The sequence below is a fragment of the Solanum dulcamara genome, chromosome 11 (assembly GCF_947179165.1).
Source record: "Solanum dulcamara chromosome 11, daSolDulc1.2, whole genome shotgun sequence".
In the NCBI taxonomy this organism is placed as follows: domain Eukaryota; kingdom Viridiplantae; phylum Streptophyta; class Magnoliopsida; order Solanales; family Solanaceae; genus Solanum; species Solanum dulcamara.
The window spans coordinates 52853967-52873413 of record NC_077247.1 but is presented as its reverse complement, the minus strand read 5'-3'; the positions used below and the strand labels follow the sequence as shown (position 1 = coordinate 52873413).

The following is a 19447-nucleotide window of genomic DNA, read 5'->3' as shown; positions in this document are numbered from 1 at the left end:
CAATAGATGACCGCCACGTGTTTAAAAAAAATATTCAAATTATTTAATTAAAATTATGTTAAAGAAAAGATCATTTTTAGAACTAAAGGTGGATGATTATCATATAAAATTCTGAAAATTAATGCGCTTGCCATTCACCTTTAGGTCCAAAGATGACCTTTTCTTTAACGTAATTTTAATTAAATAATTTGAGGGATTTTTTAAACACGTGGCAGTCATCTATTGGTTATAATTTAATTATTTAAAATTAATTATAAATCAAAATTTATTTAACAGAATTTTAATTAAATAATTTATTTAAACACGTGGTGGTCATCTATTGGTTATAATTTAATTATTTAAAATTAATTATAAATCAAAATTTATTTAACAGATTTTTAATTATGGAAAAGGACCTAAAATGCCCTCAAACTATTAGAAATGGTACAAAATGCCCCTCATGCCCTTTTTCGTTAAAGAAAAGGTCATTTTTTTTACCTAAAGATGGATGTCAAGGGCATTTTATGTCCAATAGATGGATGAGGGACATTTTGTACTATTTTCAATAGTTCAAGCGCATTTTAGGCCCTTTTTCCAAAAATTTAACAAACTTTAATAATAAGATTCTAGACATAATGCATAAACAAAGTTTAAATTTGACATTACGTAAATATTTCAATTTTGAGTATGCACATCTAGACATTTTAACTTGTCTCTATTGTGTCTGTTGAATACTCAAACTCACAAATCGTTTACACAACTCTAAAATTTATATACCACTAAAGTTGTTCAAAATCGAACTGTAATTGATAAGCCAACTGCAAAATTAACTTAATGCTGTTGAAATATTAAAGCTAGGGCTGGGCGTTCGGTATTCGGTTCGGTATTTTCAAAGTCAGGGTTCGATAATTCGGTAATCGGTAATTCAAAATATATACCAAATACCGAACTTTCAAACTTCGGTTCGGTAATTCGGTAATCGGTAAATTAAACCTCGGTTCGGTACGGTATTCGGTAATACCATATTGAAGTACATTTTTTCAAATATTTTTTCACAACCCCTTGCTATGCCAACTGCAATTGACAGCCTTTGTTTCCATGGGAAATTCCATTTCCCCTCAACATAATCTACAACAATAAAGAACAACAATATGATAAAGAATTACAAGATGAGAAATTTGAAGTTCTTGACTACTTATAATTGGCTTACTTTTGAAAAGTGTTAGTAGACTTCCACTGTTCTGATATTTGTAGATAAGCATTTTTTCATCATTGCTAGAGTAATAAGCAACAAGTGGAAGTACATTTTGATGCTTCAAGTTCCTTATCTTTTTCATCGTTTGCGAAAATTCCTTGAATCCCACTTGTAGAGTTGTAGTTTCTTCAGTCTCTTGACAGCAAACACACCACTGCTGCAACATTAATAATATGACGGGTAAAAAATGCAGAATATACCATGTGTCACAGAAAATAATCAATCACAAAGTTAAGAGAACAAAACAACTATGAAAAAGAATCAACATAAGATTAATTAGTTCATATGCTTTTTGATAGATGAGTACCTAGACCTTGATGGAAATAGAGTCAGCAGCCAGTAAATATCATATCAAAAGGTATTTTTGACCCTAATACAACTTGAAAATTAAGGTGTTGAAAAATCACAAGACTGCCAAATTGCGTAAAAAAAAATAACGAGACATCAAATCTATCCAGTTTAGCCTAAACAAGATAAGCAAAAGAACTCACATAAGATAGGCCACTATATAACTTCAACAAATCAATCATGCCATGTTTCTTAGCTCCTTCTGCATCAGCTAAAGGCTGTAATCAATAATAGCATACCCAGAGAGTGAATCTAATATAGGACCAATAACTCCACAGAAAAATCAGGGTCGATATATGCATCCAGATATACACAAACATACATATCTCACAAGCATAGAAAGGTATGGGAATACTAAAGTATTAAGGTCTTAACAGCGCCACAGCCCACAGGTGAAGGCAAAACTATTAACTGAAGTATTTTTTTTTTTAGCAAAATGTCATAATCTTAATAAAAATTCAAAGCCACAAGTAGCTGTCACAGAGAGTCTAGAGAATTTCATAGCTAATTTAAAAAGATAATGTATAATAACTAATAAGCTCAGTTCCTCAATTGTCAAAATAAGGATAAAGGTTTCACTTCTTCTTTTCACCACCTCCGGTGGCCCTCATTTTACGGAGAACGCTAGACATCTCCTCTATCTTTTTCTTTGCCCTCATGTGAGTACCCAACTTTCTCTTGGCTACCTTCAATGCACGCTTGTCCTTGCCAACTTTAAGAAGCTCAGTAATCCTCTTCTCATATGGAGCAAATTCAGCGACTTCTTTGATAAGGTTCCTGACGAAGTGGATTCTTTGCTTTGGATGAGAAATTTGGAAGAAGCTGCTGTCTAGGGTTGGGCATTTGGATGAATAGAAAGGGAATGTAGATGTAGGTGATTTTTATGGATTTGGGCTGCAGGGGCAACGGATTTGGGCTGGAGGGGCACAAGACTGGTCTTAAAATATTTATGGGCCTTTAGCCCTTTACTTCTTTAGGCAATTAGGCCCAACAGACTAATTTATTTTCGGTATTCGGTATTTTACCGAATATCGAACAGTAAAATTAAAAATATCGAATACCGAATACCGAACAGTAAAATTATAAATACCGAATACCGAACCGAATTATCGAATACCGAATACCGAAATACCGAAATACCCGGTTCGGTTCGGTAATTCGGTTTTCGGTATTTTATGCCCAGCCCTAATTAAAGCAACGGTTGGTAAATAGATTAAAATTCTATACTTAATGATTTTTCGATGAAGGGCAAATTATTCAAGTTCCTTATTGGGTAAAACATTAAAAATCATTTCATTATATTTTTACCCTAAGTATGTAAAATACATACCCTAAAGCCCCATTTAATATTTTGCCGCTCGTTATATGACTTGATACGTATTTGTGAGTTGGATTTCTTACTGGGCTATTAGCTGACCAGTCTTGATCATAATGGACGAATCTTCATTGTATAAAAATGTATATTTGAAGTATATCTTAGTCTTGAAATATTAAATTGGTGTACATGTGAATATTTATTAAATAAATGCTTATATTCATACACCCTCATAATTTAGATTTTCATGTATTCCTTAACGCGATTTACAACTACTGAATTAGTGGCTTAAGTAGCGATAGAAAAATTATTTTGTTTGAAGGGAGATCAATATATTGGTGATGAAAAGTGAAATAAGGGAGTACGAAATGATTGAGCTAATAAACAATCTAATAATCACTCGATAATTATTAACCCAATATCGAATCAACTGATATCTTATTGATTAACTAAGGGGTCGTTTGGTGTGAAAGATAACACCAAATAATTTCAGGATTAAATTATAGCGACACTTAAGTTGGTGTTTGGTTGACAAGTCCGAGATAACTTATCTCGGGATTAATAAATAGTACCGAAATAAGTTATCCCTCCTCTTGGGTGGTATACTAATCCCGAAATAACTTATCCCGAGATAAAATAGGTAAATGACAAATATATCCTGTTAAATATTTTTCATACCTCACTCTTCACATTCACATATATTTACTTTATTTTTAATGTAATATATAATAACATTCACTCCTTATTTTTATAATAATTCTTCATATTTTTTCTATTAAAAATTATATTATATAATATAATTTTTATATATAAATTTATTTGACTAATTCTTATGTTTTTTTATATTCTGATTTCTCATAAATTATTTTTTACTTTAACAAATTTAAAATGAAAATTCTATTTTTAAATTAAACAAGAAGAAAGTTTTATTTTTAAATACATACGGACATCATGGAAATGCACACATAAAAATATTTAAGGTAAAGAAGATTAAATTTTATTTTAAGAACGAATATTAAATAACTAAAGCTTGCAAAAAGAAAATATAAAAAACTAAATAAAAGAAATGATATTTTTGTAAACAAACACCTATTCTTAAAATTTGTGCAATGCATATTATTTTGAATACAATAAACCAAATACTCAATAAAAAATAATTTCAACATAACTTATTTCATCTTAATTAATTTTAATATAATTTATCCCATTATAACTAATCAATTCAAACCAAGATTCCTAATAGAATAGTATATTTGTTATGTATAAATTATCTGCTCGATAAGAAGTGCTACTTGTGGGGCCTCGAAAAACTTGTACCAGAAAAGCATTTTTCCAAATTTCCACCTACCACGCCCTCCATCGCTATTCTCACCTAATCAATCTAACACTATGAAATGAAAGTCCCCTAAACACCTACCCAGCCATCCACGATTTTTCTCTTCTTCCTCCGCCACACCAACTTCCATGGCGTCGTCTTTCTGCCCAAAACAGGCTTTATCTTTCACCAATTCGGCCCACCAATCCAGAGCAATTCCACGTGACATCCACGTGTGTTTCCCTGCTTCTGCCTCCTCACCTTCTTCCACGTGTGGGCTGAAGTTGAAAGCCACCACACGATTGAAGGTGTTGGCAACTTCTGCGACGAAAGTGATGGATCAGGCGTCGAGTAAAGCGAGTTCTCAGGCTCCCACTGTTGTTGAAGTGGATCTGGGTAATCGGAGCTACCCGATTTATATTGGGGCTGGACTTCTTGATCAACCTGACCTCCTTCAAAGGTAACTTACTTGTGCTATCTGCTACTTGAATTTCACCAACTCTTCCTTATTTGCTTAGATTTTATTCATAGGCATTGTTTTTAATAAGGAAAGGAAAGCTTTTGCATTCTTTAGTATCAGCCTGACTGACAGAGAGAACATAGCTTCTTCTAATTGAATACTAGATGATGTTAAGTGAATTTAGCAACTTGGAAGTCTTCCCTGAAAAGCCCGTGTGGGGAAAGAACTCTTAACATCTGCAGGAAGAAAATATACCTGGTTAATTGGCATAGAGTGCGGGATACGACTATTTTATTAATTTTAAAGGCAAAATAACAGTTTCTTATGACGCTCTCAATTATCATTCTGGTGATATCCTAGGTAGTATAGAGGGTAGAATCATATGTCTGCTCGATTCTAATGTTCCGTAATATGCACCATGTCATCATTGCCACTATCTTTCAGTTTTCATAGGCTGTATAGAGGGGAGTTCTCTTTTGGTGGTAGTGGTTGAGTGTGTAGGACTTTCTTTTTGGATAAGTGAAATTCCTTCCATTAATTGACCAAGATTACAGAGGAAAAAACAAGTACAAAAGTGGAAATGTAGGTTAATCTTGATCTTCCATTAAGCCTATACAACCATCTTTACAAAAATTCTTTCTTCACACTAAGTATAAATTATAGAAACGGTGTTATTTAAGCTTCTCTTGTTGCTTCGAAACATCCTCCATTCATTTCATTTCATATAGACCAAAAAGGCATAGTGGACTAGTCTTCCATTATGCTTTCCCCAACTCCCTTGTCCTTCTACTTGCCATAGCCTCCTACACTGTTTATGAATGCACTCCATTGATGTCAAACAAAGAGAATTACCTCCCAAAACTGTGAGGCCACTTTACAGTGTGACAGCAACTGATCACCTTCCTTTTCGTACTCCTGGCACATGCAACACCAGTTTAAAAATAAAGCAGGGAGAGAAGTGCGCTAAAAATGTGTTATTTTTATGATGCATATAAGGATTAGTTGGTGAAGGGGCATATAAATGAACATTAACAATTTCTACACAAACCACCTCTATTTGAACCAATGATCTTCACGGAAACATAGTCCATTACAAGCTGGTACAGTTTGAAAGTGAGTCACAATTAGTTAATCTGCCACTTTGCAACATGAGATGTATTCAAATCAACTTAGTTACATCCATTAGCAAATCCTAGGATGTTGTTACAGCAATAGCTTTTGCTTTCTGTAGCAAAAAATGACCAAGTATAAATGGACACCGAAAACAACAAAATAAAAAGGCAGTGAGGTGAACGAATGCTACTGTTGCCAGTCACGGTGAGCCCCACTTTCCTATAAAAGAGGGCCGAGTGCCAAGTGGTTGGGAGGACCAAATAAGTTTTGATTGTGCTAGTCCGGGTTGCTCCGCACTAATACAAGATATTTCTCACTCTCAAGGTTATGGTTTCATTTGCTGGTTTGTGTGGATATTGAATTATAAGGTTTCAGAATGAAAATCTCAGAGTCTTGGTTTCATTTGCTTGTTGATTGGTTGTTTTTACTTGTTCAGAGGAAATTAAGAAATCAATTTGATCTATCATGATAACATTTTTGGCCTAACTTGGAGTTGTTTCCAGTTTTATTTTAACTTCTTTTGTTGTGTGTGTGTCTGTGTCCGTTTGTCTTTATATTCGTTTGCGACTTCTTCTGAATTTCCATGTTCAATTTCCTCCGTTCTTATATGCAGACATATTCATGGGAAGAGAGTCCTTGTAGTTACTAACACTACAGTTGCCCCTCTATATCTTGATAAAACTATAAGCGCTTTGACAGATGGAAACCCTAATGTTACCATAGAAAGTGTCATTTTGCCAGATGGCGAGCAATTTAAAAACATGGTAAGCAGCTTTGGGTTTTAAGAATTTGAGTTTCAAGAGAAATATTTTATTTTTAAGGTTTATGTGATGTTGTCAATATGCTATTTCAGGATACTCTTATGAAAGTCTTTGATAAAGCCATCGAATCAAGGCTGGATCGTCGTTGTACATTCGTCGCTCTCGGTGGTGGAGTTATAGGTGACATGTGTGGATATGCCGCCGCTTCCTACCTCCGTGGAGTTAATTTTATTCAGATTCCTACCACTGTTATGGCACAGGTTCAATGAGTTTTTCTCTTTTCTAGAATCAATTACATGTGACTTGAAATGTGCATTATCTTTGCTAGTTTGATGAGTATGGATTCTTCTCTTTAGTGATACTAACTTTTGTATCATGTTCTTTGGCCCACTGTCTTTAGGTAGATTCTTCAGTTGGAGGCAAAACTGGAATAAACCACCCACTTGGTAAAAATTTGATTGGAGCATTCTACCAACCACAGTGTGTGCTTATAGACACAGATACCCTAAATACTTTACCAGAGAGAGAATTAGCATCTGGCCTTGCAGAGGTGATAAAATATGGAGTCATTAGAGATGCTGAGTTTTTCGAGTGGCAAGAGCAGAATATGCCATTATTATTAGCAAGGTAAACAATCGTAATCATTTGTATGTCATTGAGTAGTTGAATTGCCAACTTTTAGTTTGTCTAGCTTTCATCTCTAGAGATTTACATAGGCACAAAGTTCAATTTTTCTGCCATCTTATATGGCCCATTAAGAATGTAAGAACACCTTGATGAGAAATAGGGGAATCCAAGTGGAGGAGTTATGTGTCCTCTCCACCCCTACCCCCACCCATTTTTAGGAATTTGTCAAGTCTTTTGAGCTTTATATTGGGCTTCAATTGGAAGTATCATAACCTTTTCTGGATAAGTCGTAACTGTCATTCTAAAGATCAAGCTGGTGTCACAAGTATATACAGCAGTGCTTGTATGACTCGAACTGAATCACTCATATCATAACCTGAAGCTTTCACACTTACTAAGACTAATTTAACCTGGCTATCTGATACATTTTCATATGTTACTGAAAATGGTTATCCTTTTCCAGGGATCCCACTGTATTTACCTACGCTATCAAGCGTTCCTGTGAAAACAAAGCAGAGGTTGTTTCTCAAGATGAGAAGGAAAGCGGACTGAGGGCAACTTTGAACTTGGGTCATACCTTTGGTCATGTAAGTGTTAGACAGTTGTTGTGCATTCCTTTTGCTGCTATGTTACATGAGCTCGATGACCATCTCATGGTGTCTCATCATTTAATAGTTTGTTTGCCTGTGAAGACTGTCATAGTTGAGGGAAACTAGATAGATTTGTGTCATTACAGCTTTATGTAAAGTTCATAAGTTTCAATTGTTGTTTTATTTCTCTTCGTCTTAAAATGCTCAAGGGATTTGACGCTTGTCTGGAAGTCTCTACTTCCTTGTCTGGAAAAGAATGCTTTTGTTGATGGTGAAACAGTCAAATTGCATCTTAAGGAAAATATCGAATGTTCCATAGGCTTGTTAAAGTCATTTTCTGAGATGACGTCCTCTCACTAGAAGAGCTATTATTTGCAGGCAGTTGAGACTGGCTTTGGCTATGGGCAGTGGCTTCATGGAGAAGCAGTTGCTGCTGGCATGGTATAGGTTTCATACTTTCATCACCTCCTATCCAAGTGATCTCTTCCCCCTACTGGACAGCTCTTCAGAGAAACGTGAAAGGAGAATACATAAGAAAATAAAGGGATAAATTCATATTAGTATCCATGATGCATAAACTAGGTACAATTTTTTTTCAGGTCATGGCTGTTGACATGTCACGCCGGCTTGGTTGGATTGATGACTCACTGGTACAGCGGGTGCAGAAGATCTTACAACAGGCAAAGCTGCCGACTTCACCTCCAGAAACTATGACCGTGGAGATGTTCAAGTCTATCATGGCTGTAAGAGTCCATAGTTTTTTTTAGCTCCTAATAGCTAGAAGTCATTCCTTCAACCATTGATTCTGTTGTTTTGGGTGTCAGGTTGATAAAAAAGTGGCAGATGGGAAGCTAAGACTTATCCTTCTAAAAGGTCCACTTGGTAACTGTGTCTTCACCGGTGATTATGACCAGAAGGCCCTCGATGAAACACTCCATGCATTTTCCAAATCTTAATCAATCATGGTTGTAACATAAAAGTAATTGTTCGATTAAAATACAAGTCCTGGTTGGTCAAGGTTGTAGGCAGTTCTGTTTCCGCTTGGAGGTATGCTCATGCCCTCCATGAAATACCAGATGCCTTTTTACTAGTTCTTTGGTTAGTGTAATGTTATCTCAAGTGTGTGTTTTTTTTTACTCTGTCAAATCTTCTTTATACTTGTAGCTTGTAGGGCCTTATTGATTTGGACATTGGCTTAACAGTGGAGCTCCATTAACTGTTGTATCTGCAAATAATATTCATAATGGATGAGTTGTCTCTTCAACTACTAATATAATTGCTGATGAATCAAATGATGCTCTCTTTAGCTGTTTAAATTAAGCAAACAAATCCATGAGAACGTGCTTGTAGTTGTTGCACCAAATTTTCATTCTAAAAAAGTTTGTACCTAACAAAACTTGTCAAATTTTAATATTATTGCGGTGGTCACAATCGTATTAAAAGCTGTCATTTTATAGTTACTACATACTACGCAACTTTTATTTTTTAAAAATAATATATTATTACTATTATTTTCGTTCAATGGTCTCAAATTATTTTTCAATGGAAAAATGACATGTGAAGAGAAAAAAAAATGAAAAAGAAAAGGGTAGGTGCACATCTTTCATTGAAATGCTATCCACTATGATTAGGTAGCGCAAATCAATTTCATAATATTTCAATGATTATTTGGAATTTCAGGTACTTACATTAATACAAGGCACTAACTAGTTGGTGGAAATTAATTACAACAGTGTCACCATGATTTATACTTTTTGTTTAGAAAAGATATGGTGGGACCTTTCGAAATAAAAGGGCCAGAATTGTATTTTTCTCTTTTGAGGAATGTGAAAATTAAGAAACAAAAAAGTCCAGATTTTATTTTTTAAAGTGAGAGACCTATTTGAAAATTAAGAGAGGCAAACGTGAACATGGCTTAGCAAGATTAGACTCAAAAGTATTTTGACTATTTTCTTTTACTTACGGCAAAACTTTTGGGCATAAAGAATATATTTTATTGCCTTCATTTTATTATTGAAAATGACTCTTATTTATCCTGATGGAGATAAGGTTATAAGAAAATTAAAATTAATATACTTTATAAATAAATATACGATAAAAAAACTTGTATTTGATTATACATCCAAATTTCGATATTATAGTAATGAAATTAAAATATCTCAAATAGACTTTTAATTTGAATATAAGGTGCAGACATTTAAAAAATCATAATAGCCACAAAAGGAAACACAATTGAATGAACAGTACAACGGCATTATTTCCCGGCTAAAACATAGGGTTACTTATAATAATAATACGAAATAGAAGAAGAAAAAAACAGAGATGAACACCCATTTATTTTCACCCTTTCTCTCTCTACCTCAAACTTTATCTTTCTAGATCTGGGATCCCCAAATTTCTCCTCATTTTCTCTTTACCATTTTCTCCCATTCTCATTTTCATTCACCTTACTCCCTTTCCCCTCTTCTACAATTCTCTCTGAATTCCCCTTTCGTGGAATTAGGGTTAGGGTTTCACCAAGGGAAAAAAAGAAACACCATTGGCATGTCTCGGTTTTCTTCTCTGCTGGGTTTTAATGCCATTCTACAGATACGATAGTGAAAGGAATTGGAGAGGTTAAAGGAAAAGAAAACAAGAAGCCCCAAGATACCACATTTCAATCTTTTTTTGGTTTTGTTTTTAATATTTTTTTTTAGGATCGGGTCTTCTTAAGAAGATCTGAGAAGAGGAGGGTTGTTGTTGGTTTTCTGAATATTTAGAGCTAGCCAGGAAAAAATGAGTGCTTCAAGGTTTATCAAATGTGTCACCGTGGGCGATGGTGCCGTTGGAAAGACGTGTCTCTTGATTTCTTACACCAGCAATACCTTCCCCACGGTTTGTATTTTTTCTTTACGCAATTTCTTCCCTTTTGCATCTTTTACCTTAATGTAGTTCTTGCTTTACGAATAGATTGATCGAAAACATTATGTTTATTTATACGTTATTCAATGTAAAAAAAATTGGCGCCTCTTGTTTCTTTTTCAAACTATTGAGTAATGGAAATGAAACCAGCCCAGTGGGATTTAATTGTTGTTTGTTTATTTGCAAGCTGGTGGGGTTTCTTTTGTTATTCAAGCTCTATATGGGGTATAAAGATGGTATCTTGGTGAAATTTATAGGTTCACAAATTTGTTTGCTTCAGACCACTTTTTAACCTATACATATTTTTTGTCTTATTAGAAATTTATTAGGTGATAAAAATTGCATCTTCTTTGTTCTCTAGGAGAAAGTTTCTTAGTTCTCTAAATTTGTTTGCTTTGCGCCAACTTTGTAATTATATGCTGAGTTATTCCATGTACACCACCTTTGTAATTATATGCTGAGTTATTCCATTATTGCAAAGTTATGACGTGCCCTTTTGCAATCTAGCAGTGATAAATAGCACTAAATGTGAGAAAAACAAGGGTTGTAATGCTCTCTTGCGTTAAATTGCTGATTTTTGGATCATTTAAATTAATGTTCCCTCTTTGCTGCCTTTTACATCATTGTGGCTTTGAAGAAAGTTGTGGTGTTATCATATCGTGGATTTGTTTATTCTGAGAAAGTTCTTGGTCATTTATTTTAAGACTTGACATAAATTGTTGTCGTCTTGTTTATTGAAATGATTGACAGGATTATGTGCCCACTGTGTTCGACAATTTCAGTGCAAATGTGGTCGTCAATGGGAGTACTGTCAACCTAGGGTTGTGGGATACTGCTGGTAACTATTTCAGACACCATTTACTATGCATTTGCTGCTGAGCTTCTGATTCGATACATATATCTAATGTTAAAAGTTGTGTGTCCACATTTTATTGAGCCTGATGAGTTATATATGGATTGCAGGACAGGAGGATTACAATAGATTAAGACCTCTGAGTTACCGTGGAGCTGATGTTTTCATTTTGGCATTCTCTCTCATTAGTAAAGCCAGCTATGAAAACGTTGCCAAGAAGGTGAGCTTCTCATTCTGTTTCGTTTGCGTATATGGGTTTTCTATTTCCTATATTGAGCTTGATTTGTTTATATATTTCCAGTGGATTCCTGAATTGAAGCATTATGCCCCCGGTGTTCCGATAGTGCTTGTTGGAACAAAACTTGGTGAGAATTCCATTAAGCATGATCTGATCTTATTTTGTTTCATATATGTGCATATGATGTTTAAGTTCAAAAAAAATATGTGCATATGATGATGATCAAGTTGGTCTCTTCAAGCTTTTCTATTGGTTCTTCAATTCTGAGTGGTAAAAAGAACTAAGAGGGAAAATACCATGGAAATATAAGGATGTTTCAGCACATATGACCTAACTTGCTTGGTTAAGTGAACTTTGAAAGCCTGTAGTTGTGAATGAGCATAAATAGAGTGGAATAGATCTAGATGGTTTATGTAGCCCGGTCCCAACAAATTTGGGATTAAGGTGTAGTTAATTGATTGATTGATCTTAGTATATGATAGAAAATTTATGTTAACTGCTGAAGAGAAAATGAAGAGAATGGTGGGCTTTCTATTTTGTGAAGCTGGTGAATGGCTGGTGGGTAGTAGATGTGGGTAATCTTGTTGTTTTTGCTCAATTTACTCGTTTATGATTGAGTTGAAAGAATTAACTCTTCCTATAGGTATCAATGCAATGCTTAATTAATATATAGGAATTAATCTCTCTTTTAAATGATAAAAGTTAAATCAAGAAGGAGCCCTGGCAGTTGAATTTGAATCTGAATGCAACCACCACCTTGTCCTGAAGTAGTGCAATCTCTGCTCACCATACCGGGCAAGCTTTAACTGGCATGATTTGCCATGTATCTATGTTTCTCTTCTTGTTCTCTTTATGCTCTGAAATGTGCTAGTTTGCTCGACATGTTATGACTTATGTCTAACTTGTGTTTCAGTTTTTTGTTTTTTTGTTTCTCTTTTTTCTGATGACGATTTTCAAGCATCAAAGCCTAATTATCCTACTTTATACCTGTTTTGGATGCAGATCTTCGGGATGACAATCAGTTCTTTGTAGACCATCCTGGTGCTGTGCCAATTACTACAGCTCAGGTAAGGATCACCAGTAATCTTTCTCATTTTGATGCTTTGTTGGATATTATTATACCTTGCTTGCTCTTTTTTCTATTATTTTAACTCGACCCAATTTCAACTTTTAGGGTGAGGAGCTGAGGAAAACAATTGGTGCACCTGCTTACATTGAATGTAGTTCAAAGACACAGCAGGTATGTTTTCTGTGAATCATCTTATTTTTTGCACTGAAGTAACTTTTTATATGCATCTTTTTAAGTGTGTGGTTGAAATGTCCTTGCTGCAGAACGTGAAAGCAGTCTTTGATGCCGCTATCAAGGTCGTGCTTCAGCCGCCCAAGCAGAAGAAAAAGAAGGGGAAGTCCCAAAAAGCATGTTCTATTTTGTGATCAACAGTAGGTCCAATGTTATTACTGGTCCCAGTTCTCCTTGTAACCTCTCTATCATATTCCTTTGTCATTTGTCTCGGAGGAAGTAGGAGGTCCATATTGTATGTCTCATTTAAAATTACTAGTGATCTCTTGAATTGTCAGGTGGCTCGATTTTCTGTAATGCTGTGTTCTCTAATTGTTTAGTCACAGCACCTTGTCGTAGGCCACTGTATTGTGCCCTCTCTGTTTTGATTTGCTTTATGTATTAATGACCGAATGATCCAGTTAGAAAAAAAAAAGGAGAAATTTTCCCGGCAATGTTGACGGCATATTTCTTTAAACATATTTGACCTTCTTCTTAGATATTGTGGCAATGAAATATATTACTGCTCCTTTCAAGTATCTTTCTGCTCTTGCTTCATTAAGTTCTTATTGTAAATGGTATGAGAAAGGGGAAAAAGTTAGAATGTTTGTTCTTTCTGAATTTAGTTTATTTTCTTGGCCTGATCATTAAAGATACCTTTCTGCCTTTCACTTGACTTTTTTTTTCTATGTTAGAAGGGAAAAGGAATAAGTTTGTGAAGTTGAAAAATCTAAAAAGATAAGATACCAGAATTAATTCGAGGTGATCCACTACTAGGTGTTCTTTCTGTAATGGTCTGGACAACAAATACATTGCATGTTATTAGTTGACCCTAGTCCTGTGATATATTCTCATTTCAATCTTTTCATCTTAGGAAACCTGTACACCAATTATTATAATCAAATAGGGAGATGTTGACTCTACAAACATGGCATAAAGTGGCAACTTGATTGCCAGATATCAAATTACAGTTTGATTAGGTTCTTCTTTGTCATATCTTAGCTGGCCAGGTACAATTTCTATTTTAATTGAGAAAAAAATGTATCGATCCTACGACTTTGTAGTCATATTTTATAATGGATTACGAGATTCTACTAATATATAATAGGAGTTCTCTATGCATTGGCAGTGTAAAAACTGTTGTACAATTAAATCACTACATAGTGATTTTCTACGGTAAGCATTAATACAGGTACGAAATCCGTATATTTAATGCAAATCATATATCTGGGAACAGTGAATAACAGTGCCAAAAGATAAAGCTAAAGTTGATTGATCTCATTGTTATGAATTAACTTACTTGATAATTTTGTAAAGAAAGAAGAACAAGAGAGTAATATAGAAAGTATTAATAGAGAGAGTAGTAATATAGAGAGAGTAATAGTAATTCTCTTCTTTTATATGTTTTGTGTATTTTTACATTGAAGTTTAAGGCTATATTTATAGCCATATTTACAAGTGGGGGAAAATATTAATGGGCATTTTACCCACTTAAAAAGTAAATGGACTATCCACCATTTTAAGTGGACAACCATTTTACTTGGTTGATATTACTTGGTTGATAATACTCCCCCTTGGATGTCCACGAGAAATGTGCCTCGTTAAAACCTTATTAGGAAAAACCCAGTGGGAAAAAGCCTAATGAAGGAAAAAGAGTACACATATCTGATAATACGCCTTGAGTGCTGCCTCATTAAAAACCTTATCAGGAAAACCCAGTGGGACAAAACCTTGACTAAGGAAAAAAGAGTACAGCGCGTATTTTGCTCCCCCTGATGAAAAATATCACTTAATATCTCGAAGACGACGCATTCCAATTTTGTATCTCATTTTCTCAAAGGTTGATGTTGGCAATGCTTTGGTGAATATATCCGCCAAATTGTCACTTGAACGAATTTGTTGGACATCTATTTCACCCTTCTTTTGAAGATCATGAGTGAAAAAGAATTTTGGTGAAATATGTTTTGTTCTGTCTCCTTTGATGTATCCTCCCTTCAGTTGAGCTATATATGCAGCATTGTCTTCATACAATATTGTTGGAGCGTCTTTTGTCAAAGAAAGACCACATGTTTCTTGAATGTGTTCAGTTATTGATCTTAACCAAACACATTCTCGACTTGCTTCATGAATGGCTATTATCTCTGCATGATTTGAGGAAGTGGCAACCATAGTTTGCTTTGTTGAACGCCATGATATAGCTGTACCACCACATGTAAATAAATAGCCTATTTGCGATCGACCTTTATGGGGATCAGATAAATATCCCGCATCTGCATAACCAATCAATTGTGACGTGGAATCATTTGAGTAAAACAATCCCATATCAATGGTACCTCGAAGGTATCTGAATATATGCTTAATTCCATTCCAGTGTCTGCGTGTTGGTGAAGAACTAAATCTTGCTAACAAGTTTACTGAGAAAGCTATATCTGGTCTAGAATTGTTGGCAAGATACATTAATGCACCAATTGCACTAAGGTATGGTATTTCAGCACCAATAAGTTCTTCATCATTTTCATAAGGCCGAAACGGATCTGTATTAATATCAAGAGATCTCACAACCATTGGAGTACTCAATGGGTGTGCTTTATCCATATAAAATCTCTTTAAAATATTTTCAGTATATGTTGACTGATGGACAAATATCCCATTTGTAAAATGTTCAATTTGTAGACCAAGACAAAATTTTGTCTTTCCAAGATCTTTCATTTCAAACTCCCTTTTCAGGCATTTTACTGCCTTTGAAAGTTCTTCTGGAGTTCCAATAATATTTAAATCATCAACATATACTGCTATTATGACAAATTCAGATCCAGACCATCTCATAAAGACACAAGGGCAAATTGGATCATTTTTATATCCTTCTTTTAGCAAATATTCGCTAAGACGATTGTACCACATTCGCCCTGATTGTTTCAACCCGTACAAGGATTTTTGAAGTTTTATTGAGCAATTTTCTCGAGAATCCTTGTATGCTTCAGACACTTTGAACCCTTCGGGAATTTTCATAAAAATGTCGTGGTCCAATGAACCATATAAATAGGCAGTGACCACGTCCATTAACTGCATTTTAAGCTTTTCATGAACTGCCAAATTCATTAGATACCTGAAAGTAATTGCATCCACCACAGGGGAATATGTTTCCATATAGTCAATGCCAGGTCTTTGCGAAAAACCTTGGGCTACAAATCGTGCTTTATATCTTACGACTTCACCCTTTTCATTTCGTTTACGCACAAAAACCCATTTGTGCCCTACTGGCTTGACACCTTCAAGTGTTCGAACTATTGATCCGAAAACTTCACGTTTTTCAAGTGAAGTTAACTCTGCTTGAATTGCATCCTTCCATCTTGGCCAATCATTTCTCTGTCTGCATTCATCGACAGATTTTGGTTCAAGATCCTTATCTTGTTGCATTATTTCAATGGCAACATTATAAGCAAAAATATTATCGACCACAATATTATTTCGGTTCCACCGTTTTCCTGTCGAGACATAACTTATTGAGATTTCTTCATTCTCATTATTTTCAGGTACTTGGACCTCCTCGGTGGTATCACCATTTGTTGTGTCTCTGGGCTCTTCTTGAGCACTCGCCTCCAAATTATGATCATCTTGATCATTCATTCCTTTCCTTTTTCGAGGATTTTTATCTTTGGAACCAAATGGTCTTCCACGTTTTAAGCGTGGTCTAGATTCATTTGCCTGAATAAGTTGTCCTACCGGGACATCAACTCGAACTTGAGCATTAGCAGCTGGGATATGCGATTTAGTAACCCATGGAAGGTTAGTAAATGCATCCGGTAGTTGATTTGCAATATTCTGCAAATAAATCATCTTTTGAACTTCTTGCTCACATTGATTTGTTCGAGGATCTAAATGAGATAGTGACAATGAATTCCAATCTATCTCATTTTTCATCTGCTTATGTTCTCCCCCTAATGTTGGGTATACTGATTCATCAAAATGACAATCAGCAAATCTTGCCGTAAATAAATCTCCAGTCATAGGTTCCAGATATTTTATAATAGAAGGAGATTCATACCCAACATATATTCCCAACCTTCTTTGGGGACCCATCTTTGTGCGATGCGGTGGAGCAATTGGGACATATACCGCACACCCAAATATTCTAAGATGGGATATATTTGGCTCCCTTCCAAACGCCAACTGTAATGGGGAAAATTCATGATAATTTGTTGGCCTTACGCGCACAAGTGCTGCTGCATGCAAAATAGCATGCCCCCATACTGAAATAGGAAGTTTTGTCCTCATTAGCAATGGTCTAGCTATCCATTGGAGGCGTTTAATCAATGATTCTGCTAGACCATTTTGTGTATGTACATGAGCGACCGGATGCTCAACTTTTATTCCAATCGACATACAATAATCATTAAATGATTGAGATGTGAATTCACCAGCATTATCAAGACGAATTGTCTTTATTGCATAATCTGGAAATTGTGCTCTTAACCTTATAATTTGAGCTAACAATCTCGCAAAAGCCATGTTGCGAGTTGATAATAAGCACACATGTGACCATCTTGTAGATGCATCTATCAAGACCATATAATATTTGAATGGTCCACATGAAGGGTGAATTGGCCCACATATATCACCCTGTATACGTTTCAGAAACGCAGGGGATTCAATCCCAACCTTAGTTGCTGATGGTTTGATAATCAGTTTTCCTTGGGAACAAGCAACACAAGAGAATTCCTTAGATTGAAGAATTTTCTGATTTTTCAAAGTGTGTCCATGTGAATTCTCAATAATTCTGCGCATCATATTATAATCGGGATGGCCCAACCGGTCATGCCAAATGATAAAATCATTAGAATCAGTAAACCTTTTGTTTACAATGGCATGTGATTCAACAGTACCAATATTTGTATGGTACAACCCAGAAGAAAGTGCAGGTAATTTTTCATGCACAATTTTCTTCTCCATATTTATTGTAGTTATATAAAGGTATTCAACCTTTCCTTCATTTGCAGTCTCAATATGATAGCCATTTTGGCGAATAACCTTGAAACTTAACAAGTTTCTTTGAGACTTACTACAATATAATGCATTATCAATTACCAATATCGTTCCTCCAGGTAGTAATAAGGCTGCTTTTCCAGAGCCTTCAATTAATTTTGTACTACCAGATATTGTATTGACATAGGCCTTTTTCATAATCAAATGACAAAAATATTTCTTTTCTTTTAATATCGTATGAGTTGTGGCACTATCCAAAATGCACATATCTCCATTATTCATCTTGAATCCAATTGAAGACTGATAAATTTATTTATCTTCATAAAATAAAAATGCATTGTAAGAAATAAAATAAGTAACAATTTTGCTAGAAAAACATAAGTCCTTTTTTTTTTTTAAAGTTAAATTATGGTAATTTATAATTAAAAAAAATTATATGATTCAATTATGATGAATGTTACAATAATTTAGTTTATGGAATTGTATACTTATTAACCTTAAATAAATATTATACACAAGTATTAAAAACAAATATAAAATATTATAAAACATTAATATAATATTATTCATCATGTATAGATAATTTGTTTATTGACAAAAATAATACAATCATTATATATTATTAATGTCTAAAACATTAACAAGAATAAATAGTTATTATAATGACATTAAATAAGGCGAATATTATTTTTAGTAACAATATGATATTAAGATTAAATAATAGCACACTAATAGTAATTAATTACAACATTGTAAAATAGCACAATGTAATAAATAATATACAATTATCATAAAAATGTAACCTTGATTATTATTTTTTTCTTCAAATACATAAACGTAAAAACACAATAATTCAAAGTACATGATAACATATTGAAAAACATGAAATTAAACATCAATTAAGATCCTTAAAAAAATCTTCAACCTCCAAATGAGTAATATCATTGAGGTCATTAAAATCATCATCCCTTAAGGCCATATTTGCTTCAATATTATCATTATTCAAAGGCCTTGCCTCAACATTATTTTCGAACGTCAAGTGTGACTCTATCCGAGCATTAGAAGAAGAGGCACCACCTCTATTTGCCTTTCTTTTAAAAGAATTTTGATAAAGTCTTACAAAATGCTCAGGCGTCCGACATTCATTTTTCCAGTGGCCTTTCATGCCACAACGATGACAGTTACTTTTTGAAGGGTCATTTTGAGAACTGATATTGTTCTCCCTTTTATGTTGACCACCACCACGACGATTATTATATCGTCCTCTGCCATTGCCACGCCCACGCACATTATTGTGACCTTGATATTTATTATGTCTTCTTTCAGACTGGCCATGTGCTTTTACCATATTTGCCTCCGGTAACGGAGCAGTTCCAGTGGGACGGGCTTCATGATTTTTCATTAAAAGGGCATTATGTTGTTCAGCCACC

At 34.5% G+C, this 19447-nt stretch overlaps 2 protein-coding genes across 2 annotated transcripts; both read left to right on the top strand.

The window, feature by feature from the left end:
- The first annotated feature begins 4198 nt into the window (after window positions 1–4198).
- On the top strand, window positions 4199–9028 carry LOC129872242 (3-dehydroquinate synthase, chloroplastic). Its single transcript, XM_055947162.1, has 8 exons — window positions 4199–4672; window positions 6399–6549; window positions 6639–6806; window positions 6947–7173; window positions 7637–7760; window positions 8142–8204; window positions 8363–8506; window positions 8588–9028. Exons 1-8 carry the CDS (start codon window positions 4362–4364, stop codon window positions 8717–8719), a joined length of 1320 nt encoding a protein of 439 aa, XP_055803137.1. The 5' UTR covers window positions 4199–4361; the 3' UTR covers window positions 8720–9028.
- A 993-nt stretch (window positions 9029–10021) lies between these two features.
- On the top strand, window positions 10022–13573 carry LOC129872244 (rac-like GTP-binding protein RHO1). Its single transcript, XM_055947163.1, has 7 exons — window positions 10022–10637; window positions 11415–11502; window positions 11628–11737; window positions 11819–11882; window positions 12758–12822; window positions 12930–12995; window positions 13088–13573. Exons 1-7 carry the CDS (start codon window positions 10539–10541, stop codon window positions 13187–13189), a joined length of 594 nt encoding a protein of 197 aa, XP_055803138.1. The 5' UTR covers window positions 10022–10538; the 3' UTR covers window positions 13190–13573.
- Window positions 13574–19447: the final 5874 nt, after the last annotated feature.

Bases quoted from the DNA above. Each gene is read 5' to 3' on its own strand.
- LOC129872242 (XM_055947162.1), top strand. From the start codon at position 4,362: ATGGCGTCGTCTTTCTGCCCAAAACAGGCTTTATCTTTCACCAATTCG. The intron at 4,673-6,398 runs GTAACTTACTTG...TCTTATATGCAG, and splicing joins CAACCTGACCTCCTTCAAAG to ACATATTCATGGGAAGAGAG. The intron at 7,761-8,141 runs GTAAGTGTTAGA...TATTATTTGCAG, and splicing joins TGGGTCATACCTTTGGTCAT to GCAGTTGAGACTGGCTTTGG.
- LOC129872244 (XM_055947163.1), top strand. From the start codon at position 10,539: ATGAGTGCTTCAAGGTTTATCAAATGTGTCACCGTGGGCGATGGTGCC. The intron at 11,503-11,627 runs GTAACTATTTCA...TATGGATTGCAG, and splicing joins AGGGTTGTGGGATACTGCTG to GACAGGAGGATTACAATAGA. The intron at 12,823-12,929 runs GTAAGGATCACC...TTCAACTTTTAG, and splicing joins TGCCAATTACTACAGCTCAG to GGTGAGGAGCTGAGGAAAAC.